At 38.0% G+C, this 25,698-nt stretch overlaps 1 protein-coding gene across 2 annotated transcripts in view; it reads left to right on the plus strand.

The window, feature by feature from the left end:
• NELL1 (neural EGFL like 1) overlaps positions 1-25,698 on the plus strand; it is a 910,206-nt gene that overhangs the window by 555,969 nt on the left and 328,539 nt on the right. For both annotated transcript variants that reach the window (XM_016920567.4, XM_016920568.4), the window contains exon 14: positions 1,992-2,114. In XM_016920567.4, the coding sequence (XP_016776056.3) occupies positions 1,992-2,114 (123 nt within the window). The remainder of the gene's footprint in view (positions 1-1,991; positions 2,115-25,698) is intronic.

Raw genomic sequence — 25,698 nt, forward strand, 5'->3', positions numbered from 1 at the left:
CAACTACTTATAACTCTTATCACTTATCTTCTGTGTTCCGGTTAGTTACCCCTATTAAAATGTTCAGGCTAGCAAAGACCATTATCTACTCATCTTTGTATTCCCAGTACAGAACATAATAATTATTTATTAAATGAATTTAAAGAAGGAGGCTGAAAACTCTTGGAGTATAAGTCTGAATCCTTAGACTTTTTTATGTTTCTAACCTTGTCTGGTATTGCACCTGCAAATACTAGGTACTTGATAGGTTTGTAAATTCGAGTGGACATGCACAAGGGTATACTGTTTCTGGAGTGTGCTGGAGATGACTTAAGCACAGACTTGAAGTGTGTCCTCAGAAATCTTATCTTCTTTTCTCACCGTTTGCTAACCTGTGCACATTTCTTGCTGACAGTTTGGGTTGGTCTTAAGGCCTAAATAAAAATTTTATTTGGAAAATTCAAGTATTAAATCAACAATCAGATGCATGTGTGTGCCCTACCTCTGTTGTGTGTGTGTGATGAAAACAGTCCTATTTTGTATGATTTAACCTTTCTCATTACTGGGTCCCCATTAGGAAATTTAAAATAAAAATAAATGAAGATTGATGATATTTCAAATGATTGGTACGTTGGTTGAATAATTCACTTAACAAACTATATTGAATTTTTTGTTTTGTTCCAATTAGTGTTATTTCCTTGAGGTTTCTAACTGGAATTTCTATTCTTGTTTTATAACTATTTATGATTTGAAAGGCCCTACTGGATTTTTCTTCTTAAAATTTGTGAGAAGTTATGCTAGCAGATGTTAAAAAGGAATAAAGGATATAAACTTTGCCATATTGTTTAGTTATAGAGGAGTCATTTGGGTAACTCCGTTAACTTGCTGAGTGTGAGAGGAAATTATAGTTATCTATGAAACCTTAGTTTCTAACTTGGAATCTTTTCATCTGTTTTCTAGGGTTAGATCGGTTTCCCTCCATGTCCTGTGGATCAAGGATGCCACAGCTATCTGAATATATATAACCAATATCACTACACGGCAGGCAGATATGCAGAGGTTAGATTCTGAACCCTATGAAAGTGGGCTATATGGAAAATTAAACTGCTGAAGGCCCTTAAACAGAGGCCTCAGAGTAAATCCTTTTCCTACTCTCAGCACAATCCTGTGCTCGCCAGCCTTCCCTGTGACCAGTGGTACTCCTTCGAAAATTTTGTTGGGAAATTCTCCTTTGCTAGGCTATATTCACCAGCCTTTCTCTGCAGTTTTATCCTCTTTGTTCTAAAGAAGCCATGGAATCTCTCATATAGGTTTGTTTCTTTTCCCCTCTCCCCTCCCCTCCCCTCTCCTTCCCTCCCCTCCCTCCCCTCCCCTCCCTCCCCTCCCCTCCCCTCCCCTCTCCTTCCCTCCCCTCCCTCCCCTCCCCTGCCCTCCCCTCCTCTCCTCTCCTCTTTTTTGTAACCTGAGGGGAAGGTTTCCAATTGTGGACGTTTTTCAGCATTGTGGACATTTTAGGCTGGCTAGTTCTTTGTTGTTTTGAGCTCTTCTGCACATTGTACAATGCTTAGCAGCATTCCTGGCCTTTATTCCCTAGATTGCAGTATCACTTCCTGTTCCCAATCATGGCAACCAAAAATACCCTCTGACATATCAAATGTTTGCAGGATGAGGCAGTGCAAAATTCCCCCTACTAAGAACCATTACCTTGGAATCTCTGTGAAAACCTTTTTAGAAGGTGGAAGAAACGACGGTCTTAGTGCAGCACTTACCAATTGTGTGACGGACAGGAGTTGTTTGACTTCTCTGATACTGTTTCTTTACCTGCAAAGTAGGGATAATAACATCTTTCTTTCAGAGTTTAGATTTCAACAGGAACTTTTAGGCACATAGTAAGGTACTGACAAGTGGTAGTCACTGTCATTCTTATTTGGTGAATTCCAGCTACATTTCCCAATACCAGTAATTCCAACTTAAGAAAAAGTATTTCTCTTTTTCTCTCACCCTGGAAACAGAACACGATGAATGTGGCAGCGGCCAGCACAACTGTGACGAGAATGCCATCTGCACCAACACTGTCCAGGGACACAGCTGCACCTGCAAACCGGGCTACGTGGGGAACGGGACCATCTGCAGAGGTAGGCTTGCCGCTTTAGGGGTGAGTTGTGAGCAGCCATTCTGCCTGGGCTCTTGGCACTTGTGCGTCGCACCTTCTTGGTAACTCTTGGTGGAACACAGCCAGGGTTGCTGCTCCTGGTTTATCAACTGGCAAGGATACTGTGCATCAGGGAAAAAGAAAAATGCTTCAGGTTTAGCTTTGGAGTTGAAAGAAAAAGGTATAGGTGTGGGTCAGGGGCACAGTTACATAACTTGATGGCTCTGTTCAGCTTTGCCTGTTGGCGTGAGTTTGTGAGGGAAGCTTGGATTGCGGATATTGGCTTTTCTTTCCTGTGAGATTTCCCCCAAGGGCAAGTGGACACTGTTTCTGTCCACACTTGAGGTATCTGCTTGGGTAGGAAACTTACAGTTTTAGCCTCGCTCAGTGTCTGGGAGCAGTTTATCAATTCAGAGGCCAGCGCCCTGGCTTCCCTTAGCATTTAGAATAAAAATAAAATTCCTCCTTCTGGCTTATGAGGGCATTCAGCATCTGGTCCCTGGCTCCTCACAGCTGACACCTCTCTTTCCTCTCACCCTGAATCCCTTTACCTCAGCCTACTGGGTCCCTGTTATTCCTTCAGCATTGTTGTTGCCTCAGCCACAATGCTCATTTCTTTCATGTCTCTACTCAAATGTCTCCTCATCACAGAAATGTTCTTTGACCACCCTATCTAAAATAGTACCCTTAGTACTTCTTAGCCCACACCAGGCTTGATTTTTTTCTTCACAAACACAACCTGACAGAACATCACAGGTTTATGTGTTTGCTTATCTCTGTGTTATCTGCCTCCCCACTAGGATGTAAGCTCCATGACAGTGAACACTTGGTCTTGTCCCCTCCACTGTCCCTGGTGTTTAGATATTATCTGCCTCCCCACTAGAATGTAAGCTCCATGACAGTGAACACTTGATCTTTTCCCCCCATTGTCCCTGGCATTTAGAGTGGTGACTTACACACGGTAGGTGCTTGTTCACTATGTGTTAACTCACCAAATCACCAAAGGGGAAAGGCACAATCATAATGAAAAAATAGGCAACATGAACAAGAAAACAAAAGACATCCTATGAGGTAGGTATTATTATCCTTATTTTAGAAGTGATAAGATTGAGACACAGAGAGGTTAAGTAACTTGCCCAAAGATACATAGTAAACACATTGTCAGTATTCCTCTGCAGGGATGAAATGCTGGTAATGAGTGAAAAATAATTTACAACAACTAAGTCACTATATTTATGGATTGGATTGGGGAAGAATTTTAAAAGATCGATTTTATTCTGTGTTGGTTAAGGTGAGGTAAGCAGAAAGCCTAATACATGACTATGAGTGTAAGTTGGTAAAACTCTTTTTTTTTTTAACAGCAATTTGACAAAATTTATCAACATTCAAAGTACATATTCTACTGATTTCATCAATTTTACCTCTTGAAATTTATTCTAAAAAAGCACAGGTTCATGAAGAGGGGGAAATGTACATAGAATTTTTTTTTGCAGCACTGTTTATATTCACTGAAAACTGGAAACAACCAAAATATCCATCAGTCTTGGAATGATTAAATTTATCTTGGCATATGCATTTTATAGAGTAGAATGCTATGGTTGAAAACTCTAAACATTTGTATGTACACACATGCACACACAAACACATACATACTTATACACATCACATTGAAAGATACCCTACATATTTTTGAGAAAAAATAAAATAAATTCAAGTTCAGAACAATATAGTATCATCAAATATCTAAGTTAATATTTATAAATATCTATATACATATTTATGTAAATACATAAAGACTGGAAACATGCAAACTAGTCACCTTATTACCCATGGGTGTGTGAAAAAAGAAAATTCACTTATTGCTATGAACTCCATGTTATTTGCACTTCTTCCGATGGTCTTTTATATGTGAATATTTGTGCGTATTTTTTCTAAAGTACCCTGAAGCAAATAAACTAGTGCTCAGCTTTTTTAAAAGGCTAAGGAAATTTCCAAAGCAAAACAAGGAAACAAAAACCTTAATGTAATTCCAGGGATTATCAAGCCCACTGCTGGTACCTGCATGCTAGTGCTATAAATCTGAGGAGCAACATAGGGATTTTAATGCACTTTTTTTCAGAATTATGTTACCTCATAAAATAATATTAATTGCCCTTGTCCAGTGAGTTTGTATTTGCCAAGTCCTCTCTTGCCATTGTGATAAGTGGTGGTTTCACCTTCGTAGAATTTTGTAAGTCCAGCTGTGAAAAAATATGAGTTTAAATAATGTTCCTGATGTCCGCAGACTGTGAGGGGAAACACATCTTCCCTTGAAAGTTATGAATTAGGGAAAATAATTTTCTTAAGGTGATTCTCATAATCAATTGTGCTGATCTCAGTAAGGAAAAGTCTTGTGTTTTATAAATGCTGCATGGGAAAGCAATGTGGTACGGTTGAACAATTGGATAAAGAGCTTGTACTCTTCACACCTGCTTTCACTACTGGTTCTCTACACTGGCTTTCATTACTGGTGAATTGTAACTTCTATATTTTTACATATTAAAATTTGGTTAAGGCCAGGCGCAGTGGCTCCTGATCCCAAAAGCACCTGATCCCAGCGCTTTTGGAGGCTGAGGCAGGTGGATCACCTGAGGTCAGGAGTTCCAGACCAGCCTGGCCAACATGACGAAACTCCATCTCTACTAAAAAAAAAAAAAAAAAAAAAAAAATTAGCTGGGCGTGGTGGTGTCCACCTGTAATCCCAGCTACTCAGGAGGCTGAGGCAGGAGAATTGCTCAAACCTGGGAGGCAGAGATTGCAGTGAGCCGAGATCACGCTACTGCATTCCAGCCTGGGGGACAGAGCAAGACTCCATCTCAAAAAAAAAAAAAAAATTGATTAGTATTACTTTCCCTATTTATCTAACAGTATTATTGCATAGAATCATTAAGGGAATTTATATTTGGTGTTTTAAACTGTAAAATGCTATACAAACTAAAGACTAGTATTAGCCTTATAATAAAGAAGAAGAAAGAGGAGGAGGAGGTTGGCAGTTTATGGCCTTCTGCCTGAAATAACCAAATTTGTGTCTCAATTTCAGGGCATACATTTTATAGTTAACTTTGCCACCTTGTAACTGAAACTTTTACAGTGGGAGTTGGACAAGAATAACCAGACAACTTGAACTAAGTCTTTTTTATTTTCACTTTTTATTTTTTTGAGACAGGGTCTTGCTCTGTCACCCAGACTGGAGTGCAGTGGCTTGATCTCAGCTCATTGTAACCTCCACCTCCCGGCTTCAAGCGATTATCCTGCCTCAGCTACTGAGTAGCTGGGATTGCAGACGTGCCCCACCATGCCCAGCTAATTTTTGTATTTTTAATAGAGATGGGGTTTCACCACGTTGGCCAGGCTGGTTTCCAACTCCTGACCTCAAGTGATTTGCCTGCTTCAGCCTCCCAAAGGGCTGGGATTCCAGGCATGAGGCACTGCTCTCAGCGGAACTAAGTCTTTTTAAGTGTTAAATATAGAAAAGCTTTTCTAGATAGACATGGTATTGTTCATGGACCTGACTAAATCTTGTTAGAAGTAAACAGTTAACATGCCTTTTTATAAGCATTACATAAGACAGCAGTTTCTGAAACAATACTAATTGGTGTGAATTCTCTCAGATGGGTTTCCGTGGTGGTCGATGCCCATGTAAGGCATCTTTTCTTCTTTTGGATGGAAAACACTTGTTCAGCTACAAAAACTCTCATTAAGTATGTGCAAGACACCTTGATGTGTATATTCATATATATGTTATCTCATTTAGCTCTCACCATAATCTTGAGAAGTTGATGCCATTATTCTATTTCACAAGTAAATTTTAAGTAAGACATAGTTGAATCTGATTTAACTCAACTAGTGGAACTGCTTTTAGTTTTTTCCCTCCCTTTCCTCCTTTTATTTTTCCTCCTCCTTTTCCTTCTCTTTTTGTTTCCTCCTCCTCTCTTGGCTGTTTATCATTTAACTGTCTCCCTCACACATTGTATTCTAACTAGAAACTAAAGAGAAAATAGAAAGGGAAGACAGCATACAATGATAACCTAGAATTTTTTTTTAAATTGCTCACATATTTAATAAATAAACTAAAGTCATTCTGAAACTATGCAATATGTTTTGCTTAATATTTTGGCATTTGAGTTTAAATGGACAAAATGCTTGCAAACAGTTTCAAGTCAGATTTGCATTACCTGACGTGAAGGTTAGGCTTATCAGCAGCAGAGTGTTTATCTGCTTTCCCAGTCCTGCATTAATGCCAAAACAGAAAGTGAGCTTTCACTAGGCAGTTGTCAATATGCAGCTGATAGACTATGTCTTCTCTCTTATCTGTCATTAGCTCTGGATAGGATGTGGTGATCTTCGAAAGCATTCTTGTCTTCATGACTGATAATATTAACATTTATTTATAAAACATACAGTGAGTGTGAATTCTGTGTCTGGGCACCAAAAGAGCAAAAATAAATAAGACAAGTCCCCAGGGATTTCACCATTTAGTGTTGGAGAAAGATTTTAACAAATTCTTCCAACCCAACGGAACATTTACAAAATGGTATTATCTCGCGTGAAAGAGGCTTAAAAAGAATTACCCAAAATACAGAGCTATGTGTAAAGCATATGCGTTAGTTAGGATTCCTTTGGTTGCAAGTAATAGAAATCCACTGGCAAACTGGCTATGTAACTTGCAGAACCCAGAGAAAAATGCAAGCATGGGCTCCTAGTTCGAAAAGCAGGAAAAACTTGCTACTTAAAGATACTGAAATACAAAGCTTTAAAATTTTCCCATGATCTCCCTCTTTTCCTGTCGTGGAGTTTTGTATTTGCTATTTAATGTTGCTTCTTTAGGCTTGGGGATATTTTTGGGGTGAATGTTAACCCTATAGGAGCTTCAGGCCCATCTTGCCACTTGGTACATTCATGTGGCCCACCAACTTTGGGGTTTCTCACTCCCTGACCAGTGCACCATGATTGGGCCTGGGACAGGGAAGTTGAATCAAGTATCTCCCCTTCTCTCAAGATATCTTCAAACCAACTTTAACGATGACTGCCTTTCAAAGAAAATCACTACAGTAAAATTCAGGTCACTGTAGAAACTCCAGGAACATAGGTGAAATCTTTATTTTAAGGCTCTCCAGAATCCTGTAGTGCTCTGAAACCATTCATTATGAGTATGTTTGCATTGAGTGCATGTGCAGACAAGCTGCTTCCTGGAAATTTCTGTTTGATGAGTTGCTGGATAAACTGTGTACAAGGAAAACACAGAAAGCCAGAAACAGAAGGCCAGAGGTTTGATATAGACAGAAAGAGTAATGTGACAGATCATGCTAAAGATGTAAACAATCCTGAATTAAATAAGTCAAATAGACATCTCACATGTACAAAGGTGTTTTTCAGAGGCTCACAGGCAATATGAGAGAAAGGGAGAGGGAGAGGGAGAATAGAAAGGTAAGTTATTATAGTAAGGTATCACCAAGGATAATAAACTTTATAAACTACTGGGCTGTGAATCGGAGAAGATGAAATTTGGGGAGTTTGAAGAAGCAAGTGGAATAGGAAGCCTTTGGCAAAAGTACTTACAGCACTCTAGACATAGTTTTGAAACATGGTTAATGTAATAAGGAAGAATTCAGGAAGGTGCCAATCTAAAATTCTGCCCTTAGGTGCCTTTATTTAGACAAAATATTGGAAAGAATGATGAGGGGCAAGACTGTCTGATATTAGGGGATGATGGTTTGGCTCAATTAGGGCCAGGTCCATCTGTAAAAACACATTCATATTGAAAAACGGGAGGATTGTAAGCATATTTCTAAGAGTGCTCCTCTGGTTATAGAGCAATTTCATAACAGTTTAAGAAAGGATTTGGCCGGGCGCGGTGGCTCACGCCTGTAATCCCAGCACTTTGGGAGGCCGAGGCGGGCGGATCACGAGGTCAGGAGATCGAGACCATCCTGGCTAACACGGTGAAACCCCGTCTCTACTAAAAATACAAAAAATTAGCCGGGCGTGGTAGCGGGCGCCTGTAGTCCCAGCTACTCGGGAGGCTGAGGCAGGAGAATGGCGTGAACCCGGGAGGCGGAGCTTGCAGTGAGCCGAGATCGCGCCACTGCACTCCAGCCTGGGCGACAGAGCGAGACTCCGTCTCAAAAAAAAAAAAAAAAAAAAAAAAAAAAAGAAAGGATTTGAGACTGTACCCCACATAGGATTGATTTATAAAGTCAGAAAACAGGTAGATTAGAGGTGGCTTAGGGTCAGACTCAATCAATCAGAAGAATCTTTGCAGCAAGTGTGGACTATGCTCATTACAATTAGAGCCAGTTAAAATTTCCCACCTATAGAGACTGATGGAGGGGGGAGGTATATCTTTGGTAGTGTTTAAGCTTCTCTTAAGGGTCATATTGAAATAACTGGACCAGGTGATGTTACTATATAAGAAATTTGACTTTCAAATTTCTTTAGAACTATTAGATGATTTGACCATAAATCATAAGCGTAAAGACAAGATTGATGTGAACATGGATGACAAAAATCCCTTTTAATTAAGTTTAATGAGTTATCACAAAGTGCTCTTAACACAGGGATACAAATTTTTAACATACAATGGTAAGAATTAGTTTGTCAAGAGTATGCAGAGCCTTAATGTCATGCTTAAATGGACATAGACTGAAGGAGTGGGCTACAAAATGATGGAAAAAACATATAATTTTTTTTCTCTCAATCTATTTTCTTTTGAATGAAGTCTAAACTTACTAGCAAGGCACTCAAGGCCCTGTGACATGTAGTCCCATATGAATAGTTTGAACCTCATCTCTTATGATATCATCTTTCCCTATTACCTTGCCAGTCACACCTGGGAGTTAACTAATCATTCTCCCAACAGACCAGGCCAGATGGATGATTTCATGGGCCCTTTCCCTCTCCTTGGGATCATTTATTATACTGGAGTGCTTAATTCTATCCTCTCTTCTTCCAACTGAAATCCTATTCATCCCTCACAGTCCAGCTCAAATCCCATTTTTCCTTGATCTTCTGAGTCAGAATAAATTGTTTGTCCTCTGAATTTTGCTTGTAGTATTCAATGTATTATGTCTTGTTAAACTTAGCTGTTTATATTTCAGCCTTTACCACATAAAACCTTGTGCATAATGGATGCTCAGTAAATACATAGATGCAAAATGAGAATTGACCAGTTGATTTAATGCAAATCAACTTGCTCTTGTAGCTTGGTGTATTAATTACTGCAGAATCTACACCATTATTCTGAAAAATCGAAGACAAAATTGTGAAGCAAATTTTTATGTATTACATATTTTAATGTTTTGGAAAATCATCAGTGGACCTGCTATTTAAGTTCAAAGACATTGTCTGTTGCATACAGAAAATTTATTCTATTTTATGTTTAATGCCTATAGATACTGAAAGTCCTATAGACACTAAATATAGTTATACCAGAAATGATAAAATCCTTTGGCCTAATTTGAGAGGCAATAATTAGGCTAAGTCTAGCTTCCTTTTTGCATAATGTCTATTTTAAAATCTTCTTTATTGACCCTTTTTAGACTCATTCAGTTATTCTGCAATTATAATATGAGCTAGGTTTAGAGCTGGGAGGCACTGAACATGCTGGATGGTCAAGACAACATGGGGGACATGACAAGTTACTAAACACATGTTAAGAAATAAAAGAAGGCCTGCCAGCCACCTGGCAAAAACATACTTTTGCCTATAGTTTGCCTTTTGAAGAAAGGCTAGTGTAAACAAAGTTTTACTACATCACTTAGGGACTGCAGATTGGCCATTTCACATCCTTCAAATCTGTAAAACGTCTACAGGCTGATCTTTACTGATATATTGGCCAAATATTTTATTATAGCTTTTTACCCCTTTTCCTGAGATCTGTTATGATACAGCCTTCAGCTATTAATATATTTCTTGTCCATGAGAACCTGGAATTAGTTCCCAGGAGGGCAAGGCACAGGACTATGGCTGAGCCACCCTGCTCATTCTCCAGAACATTCAAATTGGGCAACTACCAGTACCTTGAGACTATAGGATCTGCAATAATGTTATCAAGGTAGAAAGAAACAACATACATTTTCTGTAATTCTTCTTGTTACTTAGTTCTGTATAGTACCCCGGGCATTTAATTTTCTGATTAAGTCTCTTTGGGATGATCAACATTCCAAGATATTCAAGGCTCTTTACAAAAGGACTCTAAAACATGGTTCTAGATTTATTTTCAAGTATCCCCTTTCCACAAAACTGAATGAGTCTTTCTTTCTTACATGTGCCTCTTCTCTTTAGTTTTATAATTCGATCTTCTTTTCTCTTGTTAGAATGCCCACGTGTAATATCATTAAATATTTTTTACTTGCCGGAATGAATTTATAAATCAAGGCAATCATCATAGAAATTATTGAACAAATATTGATTGTGTACTTACGATGGGCCAGGCACTATGCTAGGCTCTGGTTATCTAATTGGAAAAAGACAAAGGTAGTCCAATGATCAGACTATAGTCTGAATGGAACTAAACCTCTCTGAAGCATTTAAAATCATCAATCTTTTCTTTATTCTGTAAACATTTTATTTCAGAGATGCTTATATTCTCCTGGGTTTCCTTCTGTCTCAGGTACCTCCTCTGATTATTTGATGGATTCTTTTTTATAGTCAGTAAATGCTGTACTGGCTCAACATTTCCTCTCTCTTTTTCTTTGCCTAGGTAATTGTGTCCAAATATAACAGCTTTAAATACCATCTATATGCTAATGACTACTAAATTTATATCTTCAGTCCCAACCTCTTCCCTGACTTCTCCAGAGTTATGTAATCAATCACGTACTTGAAATGTCCACTTGGATCCCTTACAGGTATCTCAAACCTAGCACAACCAAACAGGATCCTTGATTCCTTCTTCACATAGTAGACTTCTCATTTCTACTTCTTGCCCATCTTAAACTATGGGATTACCATTGACCAGGTTGCTCAGATAAAACAATCTTAAGTATTTTCTTTGATTTCTCTCTCTCAGATTTGTTATCAACACATCAACAAGTCTATCATGTTTTCCTTCAGAATATCACAAATACAACTATTTCTTTTCATTTCCATAACTTTGCTTTAGTTTAACCCATGATCATCTCTCCATGGAATATTGCCCTAAAAAAAAGTAGATGTAGAATTTTGGAGGCTGTGGATTTGATGGTGCAAAGATGAGATATTATAATATGATAACTTCTATTTTCTCAATAAAATATTAAATGCAGTCATATATTGAAGAATGATGTTAGGACTGATGCTGAAATCACTGAGAAGGATGACCAGAGAAGAGACACTGTAATAAATGAGAGGTCGTAGTGGAGAGGCACAGGTTGGGGGATGTGGCAAAATGAGCTTCAAAGGAGAAAGGGGCTTTGCTGGAGAAAAGGGAAGTAGTCTTGAAATGAAAATGGGAAACAAAAAGTATTCACCCTCTTTTTCTGAGGTTCAAAGAATTATAAAGAAAAATATGGCCTCTGCTGAGTGGGCGGCAGAAGACCCAATTCTTAACTAAGATGGAAAACTGAAGAGGCTGTTGTAAGAGTTGTTGCTGATAGAGAATTCTATTATAACCATTAGGTGCATGAGCTTTGGAGGAAGACACATTGGGTTCAAATTTTGATATTTCTGTTTACTAGCTATGTGACTTCAGCAAGTAACTAAATTGTTGAAAAATTCAATTTTCTTCACCTGTGAAAGGTGACTGTAAAAGAACATACCTCAACACATAAGTTTATTTCTCTAAACCTTAGTTTCTTTATCTTTAAAGGAGAACCATAAGGGTAGTTACTTCACGTGACTGTAAAAATTAAATGAGATAATACACTTATGATACTTAGGTTAGTGTTTGGAACATGGTAGTTGCTCAGTAGACATTAGCAATTGTCAATATTATTATTAGCACGATGAAAAATCCACTGAAATTTTTCTCCTTACCATCTTTCCTGATGTCATTACATCTCTCTTAGAACCTATGGTGTTTCTTGCTCTGTGGTACTTCATAAACATTATGTATATAATACACACATATTTATGCATATGATAGTCATTTTCTGTCCTTATTTAATGCACTCATTGCCTTTTTAACATATGTTGTATACATTACTATATTTCCCATCGTACCTATAACAGGGATGGATCATCTCACTATTTGTTGGAAAAAATAAAAATCAATAATTCAAACTTTATGATCCAAGATACTGCCATATACATCTACCCACCCAAGTGTGGCATGTGCTCTTGAGTAGACATTGTCTTTTCATATGTGTGCTGGCCTAGTTGTGACCAGTGGGAAACATTCGTGAGACTCAGATCAGTATTCTAATATGTAGCCTGAAGCAGCATGGAATAAATTTCTCTGTAGGCCATTTAAGTTTTAACCATAAATAAACTCAGGATCACTTTGTTCCAGAAAAATGGAATAGTATCCTACCACTGCTTGTTGGAGGTATGAGGTATCATTACTTTTTTCTCCACTTCTACACATTTGAATCAGTAGGGGATAGATATGGGACAGTGTGGGAATCACAGTCCCACATCTATCTTTGTTCTCTTGAATCAAGTGAACCAAGATAGATGGTTCTTGGCTCTCTGGGACCATCAGACCCCACTGCAGGGCTGGCATCTTCTCACTTCTCAGTTGTAGGAGAAGGTGGAACAGGTGATGCAGAGACCTATTGAGATATTTGCTCTACTGATAATGTAGAAATGGGAAGTTTTGGGGATCACATATGAGTGTGGGAGGTCCAAGAAAAGGAATGGCTTGTGCCTTGCTGGAGCCATGGTCTCTGGCAAACATGAACCAATCTTCATCATGCTTGCCACATAGACATTCCTCCTCATAATGGCAAAAGCTATTACTTGGGTACAAAAGCAAAGAAATTTAGAGCAATCATTCCTCTACCATTCCCTCCTGAAGTCTGGAGAAGATAAATGATAAGGACTTTCTCCCATCCTCACTATTCCACCCCCAGAAATGCTACGTATTTTAGATGAACTGTTCATATTGTTTGTAAAAGTAGATTGGCAGTACTGTTAACATGATTATTAACTGCAATGTTAGGCAATGTTAAAATAACTTCAAATTGTTTTGCAAAATCTCTGTCATAAAAATGCTTACCAACAAATACTGATACTAAATTTAGATATGGGGGTATTAGTTATAATCCTGAAGTGGGAGGGGGAACTTCTTAATTCCAATTTAGTTCTAAGAGAAGGAAGAGTATTTAGGCCCAGAGAAGGTTATGCTTAAAGGTCTGATAATGTTTTCTTTGAAAAATATGTCTCAAACTAGAAAATAAAACTAATTATCTCATCTAAGTTACCTAGAGACATTTATGCTCATCAGTTTGATAAAGGACTGCAAGTAGACACAGAAGCTGTATTTTCAGTCTTGAACCCAGCAATAGTGCATTAACAAGATTGGGGCAAGGCAAAGGGACTTTTGTGGCACAAGATACAATATATTGATTGCGTTCTTTTGGCTTAACAAGGTGCACCTTGACGTAGTCTTGTCCTAGCCTTTAATATTCCTTTCCTTCAAGTGCCTTTCTAGTGGGGGGGGAGGGGGAGTCTATTGGATGCACTTAAAACACTTTCCATCACTTACCAAAGTCAGTGCTTACCTTTTAAAGTTTGCAGCCCAGTAGACAGTAACTACATCCCTAGAGGCTTAAGGGAAACATGTTAAATCAGATCAGCTTGTATCTCAGAGGGAATGGAAATCTGACACTTAGACAAGTGCTGATTCTTTTGAGTGCATTTCCAGGTTGCACTTTGCTGAGTTACATAGATGTTTGTTAACCATAATTGTCACATCTGAAATGACCCATAAGATTAGCAAAGCCGTATAAATATATCAGTCAGTTTTATTTTAAAACAGGCTACCAAACATTGACTTTCTCTCAAGCAATCAGAATAAGATTGTTTTCCTTTCCTTAGTAACAATTCTCAGTGGACCAGGAGACTTTAGGAAACATTATTGAAATATTTCATTGTCAATATGTAGGCTATCTACTGGATTATGATCTGTTTTGGGTAGCAGTTATTTGCAAAATATTCACAGTATTCAACAGCTGGTACTATTATAGAATGGCAGCCAGCTCTAGTTGATATGTCCACATCAGCTCAGGTTATGGGCAGAGTATTTGCCTTAAATAGAGCCAAAGAACTGTTTCACCTGGTTGGGTGCCATATTGTAAGGCAAAGTTAGCTTAAATAGATCTGTTACCTTTTAATGGCTGTTATGTTATGTAAACTAGCTTAGGCTTACGCCAAGTACTGTTACTGGGTCTGCTTGGTCCAGATACTTCAAGAAGCTTCTCTTGACTCAGATCTTTTTTAAGGCAACAAAGGATAAATTTAAAAATATTTACAAATAATGTACAAGTGTCAGCATAATTTGGGGGTAGTGCTAACTGTAGTCTTTCTGCCATCAGATATTGGTGGAATGTTTAACTAGGACTGACCAGTAGAATGTGTGTGGTTCTCACTTGCCTGTTTTCACATTTCTACTTATCTCTACCCCAAACAGAATTATGTGTTCGTTTTTTTCATTTCAGCCCACTCTGTTTGCTTTCTGCAATAAAGTTAGATATGCTCATAGTAGAGTTCATTCAGCTGTGTTTCGTCTTTAAAACACAGCCATCTTCTGGTTCGACTGAATTCAATGTCTGTTTCTATTTTTTTTTTTTTTTTTTTTTGCCTAATTGTCTCATTTACAGCTAGACGTTTACTTCCAAGGACATGTGTGTTACACCTTGTCCTGTGAGAATAAACCACTCAAATGACCTATTGTTTCACATTTCCTTGTCTGTTAATAGATATGATGGCATTTTCAAATTTTTTTCTCACTCTCAGCTCCTAAGCGAGAAGATGTTTAGGGTAAAATGATGAACACATGAGAAACTGCTTGTTAAAGGTAAGTAAATGATGGTAGCTGCTGTAACAGATAAACTCCAAAACTTCAGTGGGTCCAACACAATATTATTTATTTCTCATTAACAGCTAATGGTGAGAGTGGTTGTGTGTCACAGTGATTCAGGAATACAGTCACTTTCTATCTTGTGGCTCTAACCTCTTGGTTTTCAGAATCCTTACCACTCCGTCAGAAGATGGGAAAAGAATAAAAGGTCAAACACAAGAGGTTTTTAGGGACCATTATGAAAGCAGCACCTATCACTTTTGTCTTGCATTGAATTGGCCAGAACTCAGTCCATGGCCACACCGAACAATAAAACAGAAGCTATGTGTGCCCAGGAAGCAGGGGAGAACACAGATATTGTTTGGTTCCAGCAGCCTCTGCTACACTGCTGTTGTAAATAAAATGCTACATGAATAAAATTAGCTGCATTATTGTTTGTAGAAAATAAACCTCATGTATTTCTGAAATGGATTCTGGCTGATACACTGTAAAGATCTCTTGTAGGCCTACGCGTAAAAATTACTGTGAATATCCAGAGTTTAAATAATTCTCTGTTTGAGCAAACTCATCCCTTCCAACCGTGTCATCACCACTTTTCTCTGACTTCAATCAAATTAAAGACAGTTGCTTTTTATCTAAGCCTCTGATCCTGCCAGTTTTAAGGAAAATTGAGAAACTGCTTTATGGGTCACTTGAGTACAAGGAACTCAATCATTAAATATCTTTTGAGTGAAACTGCTAGTGACATAATAGAATAACACTCCACCTGAGCTCTGGACCTTTCATAATCCTATTACTTACATAACTGATTCCCACTTGTCCATATGACAGTTCCCTTCCTGTTGTTAGTGATCATTTTCCCCCCAACTTGGGAATTTGTCCTTTTTAAACTTGCAACAGAGAATGATATGTGGATTCCCTCAGGCTGTGTTTTTCTATCACCCTACTCATTTGAGGATGATGCCATTTTTAACGTGGTATATTCTGAAAGATACTAGGCAGGGATATGGCAAAAATTTAAGTATTCATATCTATTAACAGTTTATAATTTATTTTAGATTTTTATTAGGAATAATGAACGAATCTAAGGTATACTTCTTGTAGGTAGAATATTAAAATTCCATAAAATGAATACTTTGCTTAAATAAGTGCATGTGTAGATGAGGAATTTTTCATATCTTTCTGAAGCATAGGCCGTTTTTGCAGATGTAACGAGATGAGGTAGAAAATGATTTTGACTCAGCCTCCTAGACTGCTTAAAGCTAGGAAACAATCTTTGGGGTCTAGTGGGCAAACTCTGTTTTACAGATAAGAAAACTGAGTCTTGGTATCTTCACTTAAGTTACCTCTTTGAAGACTGTATTTGTAGAAGGAAAGCAAATTGTAATGAATTTCTTGGAAGAGGACTCGCTGTATCTTTACCAAAACAAAGCAAAATGCGCACATGCACATAACACGTGAATGCTATGAGATTAGTAGAAGAGGTAAAGGCTCTAGAACAGTACTGTTCAATTGAAAGATAATGTGAACCACATATGTGATTTAAAATTTTTTAGAAGCTGCCGTAAGAAAGATACTAGACACAGGTTAGACACATCTCAGTTCAGACTAGCGACATTTCAAGTGCTCAGCAGCCACCTGTGGTTAGTGGCTACCATAGCCATTGTAAACTTTCAGTGTAGGTTTAAATTAATTAAAAAAAGAAAGGCACACTCTTTAATCTGCACCCTTAAGCACACAAAGGGGTGATCTCTGGAGAGGCAGCAGGGCACCCTTAAAATGAAATGGTACTTTCCATTATTTTTTTGTTTCGTTGAGCAGCCCAAGTCTGGCTTTTGGTGGGATGCAACATTGTAGCATTTATTAAGCAGACAGGTAGCTGGAATCCATATACTAGAGGTTGAGAATACCTCATTCCTTCTACAGCATAACATTTCCTGTCTCTGGATGGAACTTCACCATAAAGTCAGATATTGAATAGAAATGAGTAACATTCATTAAACTTCAAATTTTACTAAGATAAGAGAGTAGGAGAAAAAAGAACACAACAAATCTATAGCATTTACTTTCGTTGCATTTTAAGATCAATTTCATATTAAAAACAGTTCATAAGAGAGCAGACATAATGATTTTCATAATGATCTGCTCACTGTGCTGATGCTTATTAACTTTAAATAGTGACATGCTCTGCAGGCTCTCTTACAGCCATTAGACAGAGAAGAGCCCATGCATTCTTGAGCACAGGGAAACATGGCAATTTGTGGATAATTTTCTGACATGCTTAAGCACAGCACTTAGTGGGATCATACTTGAATGCTGAATGTACAGAGAATAAAATCTCAATGTAGACCAAGATAATTTAGAATTTGGAATAATTTTATAGAAATTGAATTAGCAGTACACATCCCCAAACATTATAAATTTAAGGACTTTTGAATATGACACTCTTGGACTCAAATCCCAACTCTGGCACACGTCTGACCTGGGGCAAAGTCTCCTCACTTCTCTGAGTTTGCTCTCTTGCCTGAAGAATATTGTCTTCCCATGTTGCCTGTCTCTTCCAGGATAGATGCTCTCAAATTCATCTAGCACATAGGTGGAGCCAGAGAGATTGTCCGTGTTCTACCTGCAAGCAAGGTGACTGAGTGGTGAAGGTCATGGTTTCTGGAGCTAGACTGCTTGGTTGGAAGTTTGGCTCTTCTACTTAGCTAGTGTGCCATCTTGGGCTAGTCACTTAACTTCTCTGTGCCTCACTTTTACAACTGGGGATAATAATTGTGTCTATCTCCATGGATTGTTTTTAAGATTAAATGGAGTGTACTGCTTAGCGCACATCCTGGCATATAAATTGTTGCCATTAGGTATCTATCTATCTACCTTATGACTCCATGCTTAAGATCCTGCCATGCATCCTTCTTATGTGTTACGTTGAGGATGGAATTAGCACTTCTTAGTGGGATACACAGGCCATTCCTAATTTAGTTCTGTAGCCTCATTTCCTTTTCCCCCACACAAAACCTGTATTTTAGTCAAACTAAAACTACTCATAGTTTTCCAAGTCTTCCCTTCTTCCCTGCTGTGAAATAGCTCAGTGGTTAAATGCATGGGGCTTTGGAGTCAGTTGCTGTATTCAAAGCTGGGCTCTAGCTATTGGCAATTTCTGTGGCCTTGGAAGTTACACAAGCTTCTATGAACCTGCTTCCTCAGGTTATAAGAATGAGATGAGAAATAAATAAAGTGCTTGGCACAGTGCTTGTACACAGTAAATTCTTAGCTGTTGTGTCCTCAGCTGGAAGGAAATATCTTTTCTCTCATTTTTATTTGGCTTTTCCTTGTCGTTCAAAATGAAGTTCAAGTTTTACTTCCTTAAGGCAATTTGTTTTCACCTCTACTCTGTGTCCAGAATATCACTCTCTGTCCTGGCATTTATTCACACTGCACTGTACTTGTTAATTTGCTTAATCTGTTTCCCTCACTGGTGTAGGCAGGCGGACAATGTATCCTTGTCATCTTTGTGTCCCAAAGCTTATCATGTATGGCTTATTTAGTAAATGTTCATTGAGGAAAACATGCAATAAAATAGTTGTGAGGATTAAGTGAAATTACCTATTTTGGCTGCTTGGCACATAGTAGGAACTCAGTAATTACAAAATTCCTCTCTCTTAGACTTACCTTTAGGTATTTATGTTATGAAGGGGAAGGTTTTAAGCTGTACTAAGAAAATTAAGAGTCAATACATAAGGATCCTGCTCAAAGCACAGGCACTTTAGATCCAGTCTCTGTTTGGATGTGTCTTTGGGCACCAGAATAGTGACAGCAATCATCTGGTCCACCAGATTCAAATTATTCCATTTAATACAAATTGGTTTTTTTTTTTGACTCAAAGAATGTTGAAATAATACAGATATAGTAAAATACTACCATATACCTGCAAGCCCACCCATATGACAGTAATAACAGCTAATATATATTGAGCGTCTATATGTCAGGCACTGGGCTAAGAACTTTACAGCATGTATCTCATTTAAATCATACCAGTTTTCTATGAAGAAGGCAGAAGTATTGTGTCCATATTATATGTGAGCAAACTGAGGTGCAGAAAGGATGTCTGAGGCAATCAGCTATGTAGTTTAGGCTAGAGTGGAGGTTAGTTGTCAGGAAAAGGTTTATGTAACACTGAAATTGTCATGTGTGTAGATATCAGCATTAGCAAGCTTGGAGAATGCCAAAGCTTTCCATGGAATGGAAAGAGCTGTAAAGGATACAGACATTTCGAGCATGGACATGGATCTAATTATAGTCATGTATTACTTAATGATGGAGATGTGTTCTGAGAAATGTGTCCTTAGGCGATTTTGTTGTTATATGTACATAATACAGTGTACTTACACAAACCTAGATGGTATAGCTTACTACATACCTAGACTCTACGATACGGCCTATTTTTTCTAGGCTACAAGCCTATATAGCATGTTACTGTACTTAATATTTGAGGCAATTATAACACAATGGTAATATTTGTCTATCTAAACATATTTGTAGTAGTCTGTTTTCATGCTGCTGATAGAGACATACCCAAGACTGGGTAATTTATAAAGAAAAAGAGGTTTAATGGACTCACAATTCCACGTGGCTGAGGAGGCCTCACAATCATGGCAAAAGGCAAAAGGCACACCTTACATGGTGGCAAGCCAGAGAGGAGAAATCTTTTATAAAATCATCAGCTCTTGCGAGATTTATTCACTATCACGAGAACAGTATGGGGGAACCGCCCCCATGATTCAATTATCTCCTACTGGGTCCCTCCCACAACATGTGGGAATTATGGTAGCTACAATTCAAAATGAGATTTGGGTGGGGTCACAGCCAAACCATATCAATATCTAAACACAGTAAAAATGTGGTATAAAAGATAAAGAGTGGTACACCTATATAGGGCACTTACCATGACTGGAGCTTGCAGGACTGGAAGTTGCCCTGGGTGAGTCAGTGAGTGAGTGGTTGAGTGAATGTGAAGGCCTAGGACATTGCTGGACACTATGGTAGGCTGTATATACACTGTACACTTTGGCAACGCTACATTTATTAAAATATTTTTCTTCAATAATAAATTAATTAACCTTAGCTTATTATACCTTTTTTACTTTATAAACCTTTATATTTTAAAATCTTTTTGACTGGTTTGCAATAACACTTAGCTTAAAAAATACATTGTACATCTCTGTAAACTAATTTCTTTATATCCTTATTCTATAAGCTTTTGTCTATTTTTAATTTTTTTTTTAACCTTTTAAGGTTTTTTGTTTAAAATGAAGACAAAAACACACACATCACACAGGGTCAGAATCATCAGTATCACTGTCTTCCATCTCCAACTTTTGTCCCATTAGAGGGTCTTCAGGGGCAATAGCATGCATGGAACTGTCATCTCCAATGGTAACAGTGCCTTATTCTGGAATATCTCCTGAAGGACCTACGTGGGGTTTTTTGTGGTTAACTTTGTAATATATGTAAGTGGGACTATACAACAATGATTAAAAACTATAGCACAGTAAAGACATAAACCAGTAACATAGCTGTTTGTCACTATCAACTATTATGTACTGTATATAATTGTATATGCTATACTGTTATATGATTGGCAGCACAGTAGGTTTGTTTACACCAGCATCACCACAAACATGTGACTGATGCACTGGGCTACGACATTATGACCAATAGGAATTTTTCAGCTCCATTATAATTTTTCAGCTTCCTTATAATCTTATGGGACCACCATTTCATATGCAATCCATCATATGGACGGTGGAGGAAGCATTCTCTGAAGAGATGGAGGTATAGAGAAATTTCATTCCCATTGGCAGAAATTTTAAAAGTTATAGCCAGTATCTCTGGTACAAAAAAGAGCAGGAGGCCGGGTGCAGTGGCTCACGCCTGTAATTCCAGCCTTTTGGCAGGCCAGGGCTGGTGGATGGCTTGAGCTCAGGAGTTCAAGACCAACCTGAGCAACATGACAAAACTCCATCTCTACCAAAATACAAAAAATTAGCTGGATGTGGTGGCACGCACCTTGTGGTCCCAGCTACTCAGGAGGCTGACATGGGAGGATTGCTTGAGCCCAGGATGTCGAAGCTGCAGTGAGCCGAGATCATGCCACTGCACTCCAGCCTGAGTGACAGTGAGAGCCTGTCAAAAAAAAAAAAAAGAAAAGAAACAACATAACAAGACAAAACAAAGCAGGAGAGAGGAAGTGCAGTATCTTTGAATTGAGGTGGATATAGGGATGGACTGCATTTTGGGTGATGGCAAGAAATCAGAGGTTTGTGGCCACTGTTTAGATTAGTCTCAGCCTTCAAATGGTGGTTCCTGAGGTAGAGTCTGGGGAATGATAGCTGTAGAAACTGGATTACAGAGAATTGAGGAGAAAGTAGGTGGTGAGGAAACAAGGACAGCTCAAGTGGAGAATAGGACATCTGTTACTTTTTGCCACCCAGCATTCTTTTACCCTGCTGCTAAATGTTTCTCGATTTCCTTCTGGGACCCACCCATGCTTGCTTTCAGTCCATATGGATTTAGCATTGGAACTCATAACTTTTCTTTAAGACCATTATAACAGTGCATTTTCCTGGCCACAAGGACTGGTTCAGGATTTGTCCTGTTACACAAGCCAATCAAAGTAGGTTTGTTTTTGTTTTTTATCCTGGTAATATTGCACAATGAGTCTCATTTTTCTACTGTGGGAGGGAATCTGGAAGAACATGATGACAGGGAAGAGCCTGTCTGAGGAGGAAGCCAACAGAGAGAACTGCATAGAGGGATAAGGTTGAACCAGATCCTGATGATACTGTTGCTGGGGGGCCTCTATACCCAGCCCTGCCTGACGTCAGGACCACCCCCTAGTTTTGCTTAACTCCATTTAATCAGATTCTGTCATTTTTTAACAAAGCACTAACTGCTTGTAGGGTAACTCAGCTTCTGTGTGAAGAAAAGCAGTAAGAATCCTTCATATCCTAATGGGAAAATCATTGTATTTTTATGAGGGTGAGATATATTTGGTGTAGAGATTATGCAAATCTGGTGATCAAGGTTCGTATTATTAAGCCAAAGGGAAGACGATGTTTTAGATGGAAGAATAATTAGTAGGTTTGACTACAAAACCTATGCATTTTTCCCTCAGGCATGACCACATTATTATCAATTTCAACAGATATATTCTTGAAAGAAGTTTTTTTTCTTATTCACTAAAACAGTTACTTATTATTTTTTTCATATTTGATAGCAGCTTTTTTTATTGGTTACAAAACCTAAGCCCATATACAAAATTAGGAATACATTTAGATGCCTCTTTTGAAAGAACATTTTAGTCTTTTTAAACTGAGTTTAAAAAAATTAAAACAATGCAATTTTTAAACACTATTTTGAAAACTTAAAAGTGCAGCAATATACTTAGTTTCCTTTATCTACAAAATGGTGCAATTCCAATTCAAAACTGGTAAGGTCACAAATTGAATCAAGGAAATGCATACAAATGTCTGCACTACTTGACGCTAATGTTCACTTGAATGTTAGTTTGCACTTTAAAACATGAGAGGAAATAGGAATCATCACAGTAGAGGCCCAATTTTAATCATAATGTGTGCAAATTTTAAAAGGTAACTGTCAGTTAAGTAAGGAAAGTCCAGAAGAAACTAAACTGGAAGGGGTACAGTTCACAATATCAAGAAGATTTGGACAAAAAACTGCAAAAGTCTAAAATACCCATTGGTGATGTTTTTTTAAAAATCTTGCTTTCAGCTTTCAGGAGTTAATATTCTTTGTTTTAATTTGATAATTGGATATGGTTGATTTATATTGGGTTTAAACTGTGGAGATTTCATGTTTACTGTAATTTAGTCTTAAAATATTTTTTACTTAGTAACCAGTGCTTTTGATAATGTGGTTGGCAACAAACCAGCAACTATTTAGAAGTGTCATAAGAGTTCATTCTTTGAGTATTGGGAAAGTTAATTCAGATCCTACTCAAAAAGCATCTTCACATATTAAAAGATTCAGACAGGGATCTGTGTAGAGGAGTAATTTGCAGTTATTTAACATAAACCTGATTTGCAGTGATCTCTAAGTAACAGTTACTTATTGTATGAATGCCTATGTGGGCTTTTTAGGTACTTTTCTCCTCTCCACTCGGGGGCCTTTCAATTTAGGGCTATGAAACAGCCACCACTTTGCATCATTTACACCATCCTGAAAACCTGCAGGGCTCTTCCTTGCTCCTGGCTGTTGGAATTGAAATATCTTTTTCCTCTTCTTCAGAATGGTGTTTTGATTTCTTATCAGCTGCCAGCTGGATTTGAAGGCCTATAGCCTAATCACCTAGATAGATAAGGAAAGTTGTCATATTTTGTCTTTGGCTGATAGGAATTTAGAACACAAACAAACTCAAAAGAGTCACCCTTTGGGTAAGATTAAACCAGTGTCTCTAATTCAGATAATTCCATAAATTGTATTATCTTGAGCAAAACACTCTATTCCTTGACATTGCAGATTATAAATGTTGGGAATAAAGAGAAATAAGTGAATCCCAAACCTTTTTATATTATGATACACATAGAAATTATAATGTTTGATAGGTACATGGAAATAAATAGATGAGGCTTCTCACTGCTAAAGGTGGCCAGGCTGGTTTGAGGGGATCAGTAGCTCAGCATACCTTACCCTATTCTTGACACTCTGGTTGGGAAGCTCTTGAATTTGTAAACCATATGGACTGGGTTTTCGTCCTGGCTCAATCACTAAGCCCCACTATGTTCTTGGGGCATTCTCTTTTCCTTTTGAGTCCTCGGTTCTGAATGCTTAAATGAGGAATCTGAGGTCTAGTTCAAATGTAAATGCCATTTATCAGGCATATATAAAAAAGCATTATCAGATATAAAAATGGAGGTTTTTGAGATATACTGAGACTTTAAGCATGAAAGCATCTATAAGAGTTTACCACTTAGATCTGTTTAATTACTGCTAAGGACACTTACTTTTTAAAAAACAGCATGCCTACATTATCTAGATACCTGTATGACAGTATATGATGGACAGTGTCAGGGTGTGACTTAAGTACCCAGAGATTAGTCACAGAATTTCTGAGGTGAGGGCATTCAGATCCTCTATTCCCCCAATATAAAAGGAGACTCTTTAAAAATCAGCATTGTATAGTTGCATAGAACATCATGCAAATATGCAATTGAAGATCCAAGCATATAAATCCATAATCTTATACATTATTAACTAGCCTAACCCTCCTTAGTCAAATATAATCACATGAAGTTAGAGACAATTTAGTTCCAGTAACATACTACACTCTCTCCCAGCCCCCCACCTCCACCGGCCATCAACAGCAAGTACAGACCACTTTCATGGGACAGGGCAGCACTAGATCCACCAGGTAGGAATATTTAGGGACAAATGATCAGGATGTAAGGAAGCTGAAGTTACCACCAGGCAGTGCTCATTCTGGTGGGCAAATCCAGGGTCCAAGGGAATCAATAATTAATGATCATAGTCCAGGTAAACTTTGGCAATGACATGAGGAGGTTCAAGGTGATGGAATGGATCACCATGAAGAAGACTTTGGAGTTGGAAATATTCAATGACCAAGCAGATTTTGGCTTTAAGATGGTCTATAAGTGAGTAGTTATGTTACATACACTAGGATGAAGTTCTGGAACAACTTCAATGATAGAGCTTCAGACTGCTGGAAAATCAAGGGCAAGAACAAGATTAATGTTCATGAAAGAATAGGGTTGTGTTCATTGAATGCACACAGGCACACACAGAAATTAATGGACACATATGGAGTGTTTACATGCAAGACTGTGTCACATGTTTACACACACTGCTCCATTTAATTCTTGCTAAATCTCCAAAGGACATTCATTATTCTATTTATAGATGAGACAACAGAGACTTAGTAGCTACCAATAGTCACACAGTTAGTAAATGGCAGAAACAAGATTTGAACTCAGGTCTGACTTCAAAGTTCATTTTCTTTTCACTGGTATGTTACAGAGGCTAGGTAACTAGGATCTTGGGAATAGGGACCAAGGAAGAAACACTGAGTAAAATGGGTAGATCCAATTGGTTTTTCTACTGTAACGTTGGTTTTGGGGGCAGGTATACCTATGCATTAGGTCAGGTTTGATCCATGGAATGGGATAAAAAATGGAGCTAGATCAGGGATCCAGAAGCACAGACCAGAGACTTGACACCAGGTTGTGCCCAACACTCCCGTTTGACCATGCATGATTTTCTTTCAAATCTGATGCAGCTAAAGGAAGGTATTTTCATCTGAAAAATTATGGCATGTTATACTTTTTAGGATAGCAGTTTGACCCTCAAAATGAGCTCAGATATATTTTGATATCCCTTGCTAAATTTAGTCAAAAGTGATCAAGTCCTTCTGTAATGAATTTATAATTGGGAATTAATCAGAAATGGAACTAAAATGGAAGCTTCTCATACTCTGATCAAACGTGGAGTTTGAGGTTTTGCTTTCATTTATATGTTTAATCTTTTAGTAGAGCTATCGAAAGAAGGAAAA

Source organism: Pan troglodytes, chromosome 9 (genome assembly GCF_028858775.2).
Source record: "Pan troglodytes isolate AG18354 chromosome 9, NHGRI_mPanTro3-v2.0_pri, whole genome shotgun sequence".
Lineage (NCBI taxonomy): Eukaryota > Metazoa > Chordata > Mammalia > Primates > Hominidae > Pan > Pan troglodytes.